This window comes from Pituophis catenifer, unplaced genomic scaffold, assembly GCF_029215685.1.
Source record: "Pituophis catenifer annectens isolate HBS135680 unplaced genomic scaffold, rPitCat1.0.hap2 SCAF_2, whole genome shotgun sequence".
NCBI classification, from domain to species: domain Eukaryota; kingdom Metazoa; phylum Chordata; class Lepidosauria; order Squamata; family Colubridae; genus Pituophis; species Pituophis catenifer.
In genome coordinates, this window is record NW_027256882.1 from 79,222,905 (window position 1) to 79,236,951 (window position 14,047).

The 14,047-nt window shown below is 34.9% G+C and overlaps 1 protein-coding gene across 1 annotated transcript in view; it reads right to left on the minus strand.

Moving 5' to 3' along the window:
• Window positions 1–14,047, minus strand: part of ATG7 (autophagy related 7) — a 104,685-nt gene that overhangs the window by 37,698 nt on the left and 52,940 nt on the right. Inside the window, exon 17 of the mRNA XM_070933669.1 lies at window positions 7,156–7,278. Within this exon, the coding sequence (XP_070789770.1) occupies window positions 7,156–7,278 (123 nt within the window). The remainder of the gene's footprint in view (window positions 1–7,155; window positions 7,279–14,047) is intronic.

The window sequence follows — 14,047 nt, forward strand, 5'->3', positions numbered from 1 at the left end:
TCCAAACACGACGAGTTGTGTTTCTACCAAACAGTTCTACTTTAGTTTCATCTGACCATATGACATTCTCCCAATCCTCTTCTGGATCATCCAAATGCTCTCTAACAAACTTCAGATGGGCCCGGACATGTACTGGCTTAAGCAGGGGGACACGTCTGGCACTGCAGGATCTGAGTCCCTGGCGGTGTAGTGTGTTACTGATGGTAGCCTTTGTTACATTGGTCCCAGCTCTCTGCAGGTCATTCACTAGGTCCACCCGTGTGGTTCTGGGATTTTTGCTCACCGTTCTTGTGATCATTTTGACCCCACAGGGTGAGATCTTGCGTGGAGCCCCAGATCGAGGGAGATTATCAGTGGTCTTGTATGTCTTCCATTTTCTAATTATTGCTCCCACAGTTGATTTCTTCACACCAAGCTGCTTGCCTATTGCAGATTCAGTCTTCCCAGCCTGGTACAGGTCTACAATTTTGTTTCTGGTGTCCTTGGACAGGTCTTTGGTCTTCACCATAGTGGAGTTTGGAGTGTGACTGTTTGAGGTTGTGGACAAGTGTCTTTTATACTGATAACAAGTTCAAACAGGTGCCATTAATAGAGGTAATGAGTGGAGGACAGAGGAGCCTCTTAAAGAAGAAGTGACAGGTCTGTGAGAGCCAGAAATCTTGCTTGTTTGTAGGTGACCAAATACTTATTTCCCACCATAATTTGCAAATAATTAATCTTTTTAAGTGGGAGAACTTGCACAATTGGTGGCTGACTAAATACTTTTTTGCCCCACTGTATATGATAAAAATTTTAAGGTAGACATTTGCAGATTCTTAGTTTTTTTACTGCCAAAAAAGTCACAATGAGGCTGAAAAAATGTTGCAAGATTTATACGGATATTGAAAAAAAATAAGCAAGCTGTATTTATTATTATAACAAGAAAAGGTGGAATAACTCCATGCAGAAAAGCTTTGCTTGTATACTTATTTAGTTTCTCCTTCTCATCTCTGTCTTTTAAAACAAGTTCCATTTATAAATGTCCTATCAAATAGTACTCATTTCACTTTTCAAACAACTTATGCTTTGCATTGTTAACTGGCTTTGTTCCATTTGGCTTCCAAACATTTGTCATGGTCTGGTGGTTGGCTTGTTCTCCATCTTTTAACTTTATAATCATAGTTTCTACAGTCTTGTTTTATTTCAGTGCAATAGTTGTCCAAAAGAATTGCTCAACTTAGCTGTACTGACCACAAACGAAGTAGGCTGTCCCTAAAGGTTCCACACAGACAGAACAGACTAATTTCTACCAAGCCAATAATTTGAAGAACAAGAATAAAAGTATTGTTATCTGAAATATCAAACTACTGAAAGTAGTTCATAGGACAGGACTTATTTTTCCACGATGAGGCTAAATCGAAGATATTTATGCTACTTTTATGGTAAGCATTCTTACCAGTTTATCTGTAGGTCCAAGCTACTCATCACTCAAGAGATTGTCATTTTCACACCACTCCCAGCTTCCTTACTTCTCCCACTGCGGTGGCTACCACTTGCAGGGAACTTTTACATCTCTTTTACTTCTCTGATGATCTGTGATACATTTTTAAATTAACCAGCCACATTCTACTTGTGTAATCTGAAGCTTGCTCCACTCCGCCTCTTGGGGAATTTGTTCATCATTAATGGACTTTGCGCAATGATTTGCTACTTTCATTATCCTGAACACTGATTCAGTAGAAATTTTTGTCTCACATTTAAACACAGTGAGAAATGCAAATATTGTATTAAAAAGTATTAAATAACTAGTAACAGAGCTTACAAATGTATGCTATGAACAGTATATTATTGAACATGGTACATATATGACTATTTTAGTATATGAGTATTTAATTCAAAGACTCACCACAAACTCTCTCTGCCTCAACGAAGTAAACTGTTTCTGTTTATAGTAGGGATACCCTCACAATAAAGTCATGATTGTGAAGAAGAATAACCATTTTGTTAGCCTTTTCTATGAAGAACAGCAAGAGGAAGGAGCAGGGAAAGTGGTTTCCCAAATATCTTACTTTTCTCCTGTCTTGAGAGTAGGAGGAAAACACAATGCAGAGGACAACCAAATCATAATAGCATCATACCATGAAGTCCCAGAAAAGTACTGTCAAGTTAAGTACATATACAATGGGAATACTTACATACATACATACATACATACATACATACATACATACATATGTACTTCATGGTGTGATGTGAATAATTAAAATACTCTTAAATGTCATAATTAATCTTGTATGAATAGAAAACAACTTTAAACAATGAATATTTATATAGAATTAATATTTAAAAAAACTCAATTTATAAGATGCAGAGTTGCTTTGAATAATTCATAGAAATGATGTTATGAGTTTATAGACATCTGGAAGTAATTTGTACAAATGAAACTATGACTTTTTCTTCCAGTCCCAAAGACTTACAGGGGCTTATATACCATAGAATTAGTCATTTGTGTGTTGATAAACTGTTCTATAATTTATGTGTTTAATTACAGCAAAAAATGTTGTAATTCTTACTTGTTTTTGCAATTCTTACTCTTTTAAGCTATTAACAGAAAGTGTCTCAAACAAGTTATTTATAATTTATTGCAATAGAACCTGCTGTAAAGAACAATCACCAACATGGAAAATATATTTTAAGAAAATGCTTTTGCAACTGATTCAAATGAGATTTATTTTAAAAAGTTGCATATATGAACATAAAATGATCTTATTAAAATGATCTTAGTGCCAAAAGAATACCAGCAACTATAAAGTTTTATTGATGCTGCCTGCAGATAAATAATCTGTTTATGAGTATCAGTTACAAACCAAGTTACATGAAACTGAGATCTGTAGACCAAAGCTAAGAACTGTTAACCTGTAAACAGAGGGAGTAAACAGAGATCAAAGGACAGAGAAAAGGAGTAGTGGTAAATTTACCTCATTGAGCAAAATGGACCCTTCTATCCAGTCTTCCCCTACCAAGTTTAGCTGGTGGGTTTCAGTTCTCCAAAAGCTTGGCATTGGTCCTGAGTCCCAAGAGCAGACAGGAATATGGACTTTTGATACTCTGACTGGAGCCTGAACTTTGTGAGTGAAAAATAACCTAGTTTCCCACTCTGGTTTTAATTGACTTTAACTGAATTGTTGATTCCCTCAGAACTGTTAACGTGCCTATAGCCAATCTTCTCTAATATTTTACAGCCTATGAAAAAAGACAAATTAGTAGTAATATACATGTCTTTGAAATCTTCTATGAAACATATGTTTAATTGTAATAGTAAATACTGTAGTTATATTCACCCAACAGCCATTTTCTGTCCTTGCATACTAAATCAGATGTTTTCTGGTGTAATATTCATGGAACACTTACAGAAGAATCTGCCTCAAGTAGAAAATTGGGGACTTTTGATCATAGAATTCCATAATAGTTTTGTCACAAATCTTATTTATAAGTTTTGCGAAATCTCTGTTCTTACTAAACTAATTTTTGTTGTTGTTGTTGTTGTTAGTTGCGAAGTTGTGTCCGACCCATCATGATCCAATGGACAATGTTCCACCAGGTCTTCCTGTCCTCTACCATCCTCTGGAGTCCATTTAAGCTCACACCTACTGCTTCAGTGAACTAAAATTTATGTACTTCTGATTCTTCAGTGACTGAATGAATATAATTTCACCATGAAATTTCCATCAGCACAATAATTGCTTCTTTGAGTTAGGCTGTGCTTGTATCATGGACAGCATCTAGCCACCTTGACTTCTATCAATCTCTTTTTTGATTGTCTTATTTTTTTCATGAATCAAGCTTCTCTCCTTGTTCATCAGGACAGTTGCCATCTTGTTATGTGTCGAAAATATCTAAGATTTAACTTCATTATTAGTAATTCCAGAGAGCAGCTTGATTTTACTTCATCTAGTACTCAATTATTTGTTTTTCCAGTCCAAGGAATTTTATGTTTTCCCCAGCACTACAATTCAAAGAGATCTCTTTTCTTTGTTTACCCTCTCTGATAGTTCAGGTTTTCCAGAAAATACGTTACTTTTAATAACATTTACCTTTGTTATAATATGAAAAAGAACTGCAGTTCTAAATATATAATCCAAGTTAAAAAGAGTCACTTGAGAAGCAGTAGTTGCTAAAAATGGGTGGGGGATATAGGAGAGTCAAATTAAAATTTTAACATTAGTCCCAACTACAGTAAACTTCTTTCAGACTATGGAGCAAAATACTGCAGCGGGGGACAGACAAATAGGACAGTTGTCAAGGATAATAATGAATGAGGATGTTGGGAAGATATTACTCTGATATTTATGTAAAAGTATTATTTAAAAACAGTATGAATTATAGGGAACATGAAATCACAGAGTCACTGAAAATGATAAAACAGAATTTGTATGGGATTTTAAAATTTAGACTGATCAATACTTGGAATATAATACATCAGGCATTACTGTCCCTGAAAAGAACCATATTTGGGTTATTGATGCAGCTACCCTAAAAGATAGAGTAATATTGAAGACAAGGAACAGGAAAGGAATACAGTATAATCCTAACAAAAAATTGCAAACTGGAAAAAATTGTTGATTAGAGTATCAATTATTAGTGGAACTCCAAGTACAATATCAGGAAGATATAGAATTTGGGTTGCTTGACATTGGGATAACATATTAAAGCTCAACTACAAACAATAACACTAATAGGTACCTCATACATAATTATTCCCTTTTACAATATTGTGATTCAATGTTTAGATTGTGTAATTCATATTTGGTGATTTTTAATTAGTTAAGTGATCCCACTCCATCTCAGCATGTTAACTAGAGTGTTACAATATTTACGAATGCTTAATGTAAATCCTGACATATATAACTTTGAAAGAATAAAAGAAGGAAGGAAGGAAGGAAGGAAGGAAGGAAGGAAGGAAGGAAGGAAGGAAGGAAGGAAGGAAGGAAGGAAGGAAGGAGATATATAGGATACAACTATTCCGTACTAACTAATGATCTTAACCATTCAAACTAACCATAATGTTGTACTACTAGTTATAAATGGGATTGACTTCAGACTCTCCCTCACACCTAGATGAGTAAAAAGACAGATACTCTTTCAGAGAAGGCAATGCTTCCTACAAGACAGATTTTAAACTAAAACTAAACAGCCAAGCGTTCATGAGTCATAAGACTGTGGAAAAAAAGCAGCAGCTACCCATGTTTTGAGGAGAAAAAAATGCACTCTAATAATGGCTCTCTGGTCTTTACTTCAAACCAATTTCCTGTAACAGAAATGTGAAACCTCAGTGAAAATAACTTTACCAAAACAGATCAGAAAAAGAGAAAGTATATTTTATTTTGGTCTATACCAAGCCCACATTCAGGCTCTAATAATAAACTGTAAGAGACCTAAAAGCTATTCAGAGCTGAAATTAGGACCTGATAACTTTAGGCAGCTGTTAGGACTTTTGAATCCTGCAAGTCCTCAAAAAAAAAAAAAATACTCTGAGAAACACCAGGTAATTTACTAGTCGAAGAACAGCATTTGCACAAGAACTGAAAAGTGATGGTCTGGAGATATAATTTGTTATTAATTTATTTGATTTATAAGGGTGCCCAGTTAACAAATTGAGGCTAAATGGCTAATACCAAAACAGGACCAATAACAAAGAACAAGAAAGAACACACTACCAACTAGGGCCAATACGTAATCATTCAATATACCAAACACTCTAAACAGCTCACCCAGCATCTTGGCCAAGGAATTGGTGGACATCTACCAGTTTCCAATATCTGCCCACCACATGCTTTTAGTAAGTTCATGAAAGAAACAGTGTACTTCTATTTTACCTAGCATCAGAGACACTGATATCATAGTTTAAATTAATCAACATTTCTCTGTGGCTTTTCTCATTTGCCACATAATGGAAAGAAGCCAGGAAAACACAGGATCTTCCAAACTACTTCAGAGTGTTTCTCGGGAGATCTGAGAATACATTTTTATGTTTTGCATAGGTTGAAAATAAATGTATTAAGAGTTGAATCTGTATATTCCTACCTGACAGATTAAGGTCAAGATTAGGGTCATCCAAAAAGAATACAGGGTATTCTTAAATATGATGTAATCATATCTAATAACCTCATAAAAACAATATATTTAATCTATCAATTATTCATTTTGTTAATAAGGGCAACACAACTAAATAACATTATTTTTTTCCCTTACACAGACAGCTGTTACAAAGTTAATGCATTTAGGATGCACCTTGATTATGTAAAGGAAACACAGAGTGTGCCACACTAGCTGAGTTATTACTTACATTGTGCACTTGGAATACATGGGAATGCATGGGGCGCGGGGCAGTGCACACAAACAAAGATAACATGATGCTTTTGAGATGAAAAAATGAAAATTTTGTGTTTTCTCTGCAAAAACAATATATGCCTCCATCAATATTCTCTGGAAGCTTGACAATAACATTGTACTATGTACACTGATGGCTACAGATGAAAGGACAATAGGTAAGTTATGAAGACACAATATAGTTCAATTTCTGGAGTTACAAACTTGTAATATAGAGTCTATTGGAGTTTGGTGGCTAATACATTTAAATAGGATAGGTAATATATTGTCAGTTCTTAAAATAAATTAGCATTTGCAAAACTGAAAACAAAAATAAATTTCTTTTTTATCCTATAACAATTATTTTGATAGTAGTTAATAATTAAAATGCCACATTTTACCATAATAATAGCACCAGCAAATTTTTCCTTCAGTCATACCTTATATTCACTCCCATATTGATTGACTCATTGAATATTTGCCATCAAGTTGTTTTCAACTCCTAATGACATCATAGATAGATGACTCCGTATATGTAGAATTAAATAGAAACTGTTTGCTATGTAACTTTAAAATAATAGTGAACTGAATCCACTGTGGGCGGTGGATATATGGTTTAATAATCTGATGGAGTTTTAAGGGAAAGTGAGTTCTAACTGCTGCATGAATCTGATTCATGCAAATTATGTGAAAATAATCAGTAAAAAAAACCTCCACCCTAATTTGTTACTAATTAATGAAGCTGAACAGCAATAACTTGTTATTATAAATCTTACTCTTATTTTCTTTTGTTTGAAGAAACCTTACCTCAGCAGCTTGGGTCTCCTGATGCAACAAAGTCAGACCTGTAAGATCTTCTAAGAACGAATGGGAAGAATTAAAAACCTTTGCTAGGAAATTAAAGCCTTCTCTTTCATACTGGTCAAGAACCTGTCAAAAGAAAGCACAAGGGACAATATTATTTCTTGGTAGTTATACAAGGACCAGAGTTTTTGAATATGACTCTTAATATAAATTTACAAGGATAAGGAATTGCAGCTTCCTATTTACAACAACAAATATTTGTGTTTCTGCTAACAGAATCACGGAAGTTCTTTTCTATACCATTTAAATAAACGGTGGTATGAATCCCAAGATTTTTCACTTCAGCTTAAACAAACAAACAAACAAACAAAAAAACAAACACACACACACACACACACACATTCACATTCTTTGTATATGATCACTGCATTAACATTCAGTCATATTTTGGTGGTTATTCATATTCATTTCAAGATAATTAGCAGTTTGGACAATAACAATCTTTACTTCCCTGTTTCTTTAGGTCTGGCATTGCTAAAATCATGAATTATGAGGAATTTTCCCTTTAACAGAAACCATTCATTAAAAAAAAAAAACCAACCAGAAAATGAAACCTCCCAGCATATTCACATCAAGGAATGGGAGTTTTTTCTTTTTAAGCGGAGGATACAAAGAAGATACTCCGAGATTTTTATATCATCAGTTAAGTTCTAGAGACAAACCCAATGCTATTTGCCTATTTTGTAATATGTTATAGGTTCTGTATTGGGCTTCTAATCATATGTATTCATAGCAAGAATAGAGAGACAACAAAACCAAGTAAACACAAATAAGTTAATAGTTATCTGTATGAATTGCTACTGAAATATTCTAAAGCAGAGTGAAACAAAATGTAAATATTGAATTAAGAAAATATTACAGTAAGGTTGTACTGTAACATTTTCTTATCTGCAACTGGTAGCAGGGTATATTCATTTTCTTGTGGAGTTACAGAAATAAATATGTAGAAGTACAGGATGAATCAGGACATGGCTAATGCTGACTTAATTGTGATATTTATTCTCTGTTTTATCTTAATTTTCACAATGGATAGACATTTCTTAAAAGCATATACCGGTAATAAGCCTAATATAAGACTGGTCTCTTTTAATATTCTTTTGCTACGCTCTCATTAAATCTGGTTTTTTTTCCCAGAACACCCCCTTCCACCAAGGATTTCTCATGATAAGTACAGAGCCTGTTAGATAACAAACTACTGCTTACTACCCCTTCCAGGACAAGCAAAATACAATCAAAGTAGTTTTATCACAATAGCCATCCATTTCTCCTCAGAGAGCAGAGCCAGCAGTACGGTAAGTGCTCTTCCAAAGATAGAACACAGACTGCTCTTATCTGCAGACAGACACAGATATATATATACACACACACACACACACAAAGAGTTTAAGTTTGAATTTGGCAGAAACAAGAGAATTATGAGGGACAATGTAAATTAGGCCTTCATTAAAACATTTGTCTTCAGAAAAGCCTTGAAAGTGATTATTAAAAAGATTGTGCACATACATTCCAAGCAACAAAGACTTTTAGGGGGGAATTAAGGTAAGGACCTTAGGAAAAGTTAACTTTCATTTTCAAAGATCCAAGAAATGAATGATAGAATAAGAACAAATGGCTCTCCATGACTGCTGGAGGTGATATTTGGGTATTAATTATTTATTTATTTATTTATTTATTTATTTATTTATTTATTTATTTATTATTTATTTATTTATTTATTTATTTATTTATTTATTTATTTATTTATTTATTTATTTATTTATTTATTTATTAAGAGTATTTTCTGCCTGTCTCAACTTGGACTATTCTAGACAGTTTATAAGGCATATAATTTATGACTGCATTAAATTGAAAACTCTTTGAGGAATGTTTAGCAAGAATAAATTGGGCAACCTTCACCCACAATTCCTGTCAAACTGAGTGCCTCATAAGCTAAAGCAGGGTGTCAAACTCGATCATGTCACATGATGTCACATGATGTATCATGACGTTTTTTGCCTTTGCAGAGCCGGGGTGGGCATTGCCTGCGTGTGATGCATCTGGCCCGGAGGCCACCAGTTTGACAGCCCTGGGCTAAAGGATATATACAAATGACAAAAATAAATAAAAGGGAGGTGAGATTTTGCCTAGCACTTTTTAATAACAAAAAGGAGGCGTGGAAACCTTTCAAACTAAAGCCACCCCAATAAAATAACCCTTCAAAAGCAAATCTGAAAATCCTATACTTAGTTAATGACATAATAATGCCACCCAGTAGCACCCTTTGTCACCAAAACTTTATTTTAAAATTGTAACCTGTCTGTTCCTTTCTTGATATTATTTTGGTACATGTTACACAGAAACAATAATTCTACATAGTTACATAGAAAAGTTATATAGAAAAAAATAATTCTACTAGAGGTCACGGCAAAATGTAGGTAACAACAGGTAAAGACAGATGCACAGTTGCTGAAAAACTCTACAGCCATCCATCATAAGGAGAAATGCCTTCTTGAACAGAAATGTTCAGATCTTTAGCATCTTATCCAACAGCAGGAAATCTGACTTGAACTCTGAAAATGTATATAAACACAATGAAAAAAAATTGAAAAGGAACAGTGGAATAATGTCAAGCTCGGATTCAGTATCACCTCTCTTTTTATGATGAAGTAATACTGCAAGGCGATCAAACCAGTCAGTCCTAAAAGAGATCAACCCTGACTGCTCTTTAGAAGGCCAGATCCTGAAGATGAAACTCAAATACTTTGGCCAGTTAATGAGAAGGAAGGACTCACTGGAGAAGGGCCTAATGCTGGGAAAGATTGAGGGCAAAAGAAGAAAGGGACAGCAGAGAATGAGGTTGCTGGATGGAGTCACTGAAGCAGCCAGTGTGAGCTTAAATGGTCTCGGGGGGATGGTAGAGGACAGGAAGGCCTGGAGGAAAGTTGTCCATGGCGTTGCGATGGGTCGGATAGGACTTCGCAACTAACAACAAGTAATATCTTAAGAGTTTAAACAATTATTCTCAGGAGATCCTGCAATATCCATTGTCCCATGATGCTTCCTGGTGCTCTGGAATCTAGTCATACTTAAAATCATTTCATTTCATTTCATACAAATGAGGTTTCAAATATGATTTGATTCCTGCATACTGAACCTAACTGATAATTTCACTGGTAGTAATTGCATATCAACTGCCCTCACAAATGAACTTCAGTGTCCCTCCTGACATCTTGCTGAGTAAATATTCCTAAAAGACTATAGTTGTCTGAATGTATTTTTCTTGCAGCAGGTGTTCATAGGCCTGTTTGGTTTATGCGATAAATGCATTCAGTTGATTGTTGTTCTCTGGAGCTTTTTTCCTCTCCTCTCTCTCTCTCTCTTTAAAAACTTTACTGAGTATGATCAGGGTCAAGGAAGACTTTCTTGGGAATATAACACGGATCCATCAGCTTCTTTGCTAGTGTCAAAAGCAACCAATGCATGGATTCTAATGGATGCTTATAAAATCTGAACTTTTGCACTGAATAATTTCCTTGATATTTGAGGCAATGAAAATTTCATCCTACAGATCTCAATAGATATAGATATAGATATAGATATACCATTTGCCTAGACTATTTGCCCACCCCTGGCCTAGACTATTGAGCACATCCTTCCATAACTATAAAAATTGTCAGGATGAAGATGAATGGAAGGCACAGCCATAGAGATCTACAAAGTAAAGTGCAGAAGAGGGATGGATTTTGTTTATGTAGCAGACTCCCACAGAACTGTCTGATATAATCTAGTCAGACAGGCAATAAAACTGCCTTGGGAAGCACTGAATACCTTTCAAAAGGTGAGACGCTTGAGTTTGTTCATGTGCTATGATGCTTCACACATCAGATGCAGTGGTGGACTGAAAGCATTGTAATTAAGATTGCCAATGACAGCACAAACCTATCCTGCTACATTTGAGTAGACTACTGAAAAATCAAGACGATAATGGATGTGCCATCCTACTCATTAGTAGACTAAAGGAATAGAACCCTTCTGAAGGAATAGCAGATGACAACATCAGAAACTAGGGAAGTATCAGAAATATAATCTTTAGGTATTGATTTTTCATAAAATTACAAATGAATATGATTCCAGATATATGTATGTATGTATGTATGTATGTATGTATGTATGTATGTATGTATGTATTTATTTCTCTTTAGCCAGGTTCTTCCTACATAAACCATAAACATAAAGGCCTACAAAAAGAAAAGAAAACAAATACTGTACCTTTACAGGGAGGATACATGGGATGAGGGTGTGGCTAACTGATGAGGACTAATAAGTCTGAAATAGATCTATCTTAGTCTCCTTAGTCTCCCAATGGGCAGCAGGGTGCTTGCCGGCTGCCTGAAAAAAGCCTAGAAACTAGTGGATTGTGATTTCAGTGAACTAGGAAGAACCTGGCTAAAGAGAAATACATATACATATACATATACATATACATATACATATACATATACATATACATATACATATACACATACACATACACATACAAATTCATCTCAATATCTATAAAAATATCTGGGCAACATTATTTGATATGAAAAATATAGTCTCTTTTATGAGGTTTGAACACTGTATTCAAATAAACTAAAAGTTCTGTTATATGGAGAAAAAATTATTTTTACTGAAGTATAGAAACAATTTTGGGCAGTAGGCAATAAAATAAACATCCCACAATTTTGAACTATTTTTCTTTTTGACCTAGTTGGACTCAGACAGTATAGGGTTATTAGAGCAATTTCCTCAGTGCCAACAATGGGGCAGCTGAAATCTGAGAACTCTCTATGAGTTGGAAAATTCAGAGACAGGAGAGCAGCCAGACAATTTGGTATGTAGGACATAGTAGGAGGCTTGGAAGAATACAACAAATATATAATAACTTCAAAAGTTGCCACTCTAAAAGCTTACTCCCGGAGAGTGACTTGAAAATAAGTAGAATGAATAGAATGAATGCAATGGCCCTGTTAGTGGGGGCAGGACAATGACTGTGCCTTTCACCAAGGTTTAAAAAAATAAAAAGCAATCATTTATGCCTATCTGAGAAGAAAGTCTGCTCCAGAAGTGAAATAGAATCTTAGGGCCATAACTTGGTCCTCCATCACATGATTGGAAGATAAGATGTCTTCATGAACTATAAAGAGTTTTGAAGGAAGCTGAGATAAGATTAAAGGAAGTATGTAAAAAAAAAAACCCAGGCAAATCATTTAATGGCCACTAAAAATTAACTGAAGGTGAGAATTGTGCTTAGTCACATGACATGTTTGAATAGTGAGGCTCCTAAGCCCTAGCCTAGAAGGTTTCCAAACAAGGCCAAGTAAACATGTGTGTGTGAATAATAAAGATTCTGATATTACAAATATGCCTATTGTTATAATTGTACAATTATGAATAAAACACTAAAGATTTCTGTTATTTTCAAGAGCAACCTATAAAATTAGCAGTAGTCTTTACTCAGGCTTGTAATTGAACTATGATTCCAGGTACACAAAATACAGATTAATTGTATTAACTAGAAACAAGCTGCATTACCTAATAATTATAGCAATTAGTAGAGACAGAAGAGCTAGTTTGCTCATAGCACATCGTCTGCACTTACATGCTGTGCCCAAACATGGCTTGTTTTTAATATAATTTGTCAAACATGCTATAGGATGTATTCACATAATACGGTTGTAAATCCAGTTTAACTGAAAACCATGAGCAGCATGCCTGAAAACAACTTCGATTGCCTTTTTCCCAGCACGTGTATGAAAATCTGGTCAGAAGGATGCCATATAAACATGACAGTGTTTCAGATCATCAATCATACAGAAAAAACTAAATCACAGAGCAATGTACGAACCCCTCCAACTGAACATGCCAAAGATTTCCAACTATTTTCACAATAGTTATATTCACTTGGCATTTCATTAAAGAATCACACTAACTATACCCTCCCTAGTCAAATATCTATCAGACCCAAGTTGTGTTGGTATTTATTATAGCTGCAAATGTGCACACAATCAATAATAATAGCAATCAAAAATTAAAGCTTATGAAATAAACAGTTGGCCAGGTGCAAACAGGAAAAAGGGAGGGAAAGAGGATGGGTTTGTGCTGAAATACTTGGGTACTTTACAGACCAAAAGCAAGCAATGGCATCATTTTTGGCTGTACTTCTCTTGCATGTGGATTTAGAACTGTCTCATTTTCCTGTAATTACTATTTTAAATAAAAACAACCGATGAATAGAAGAAAATGCTCTCAGATGATGCAGCTATGAAAACTTGTTATTAATCCATTTCTAAGAAAGCCGGAATTTTTGATATGTATAAGAGAATCTGCAGCAATAGTGAAAGTATTTTGCCGATTCCTGATGCTTACAAGAATGCTCTGAAATGTCAATTCCTGGCTGAGAGGTAAGGCAGATTACTTCCGTGCTGTGATTGATGTCAACCAAAAACAGCTGCCTACTGTATGGCATGTTCTGAAAACTAATTTGCCAAGTAATTGACACTTCTCTCCATCTCATTTCCACTTTTGGAATGCAAAACACTTTATATGTTTCAAATATCATTCATTTGTGTCATTCTGGCTTGCTGTGTTCCCGAGAGAGCCATATGCTGGCTCCATTTCCTGGCAGGGGCATTCAATTCATTATTCCTATGGAAAAAAGAGATTCATGCCATCCACGGTGGATAGATTAAGAAAATACAGCCCTTAGGCAGGAATTTTGCTTTTACTCAACCTTTCCAGGCTTGGGACCCAGTGCATTGTTTATTGTTTTCATCATAATCATGGCAAAGACATCATTCCCTTATATTTTCCT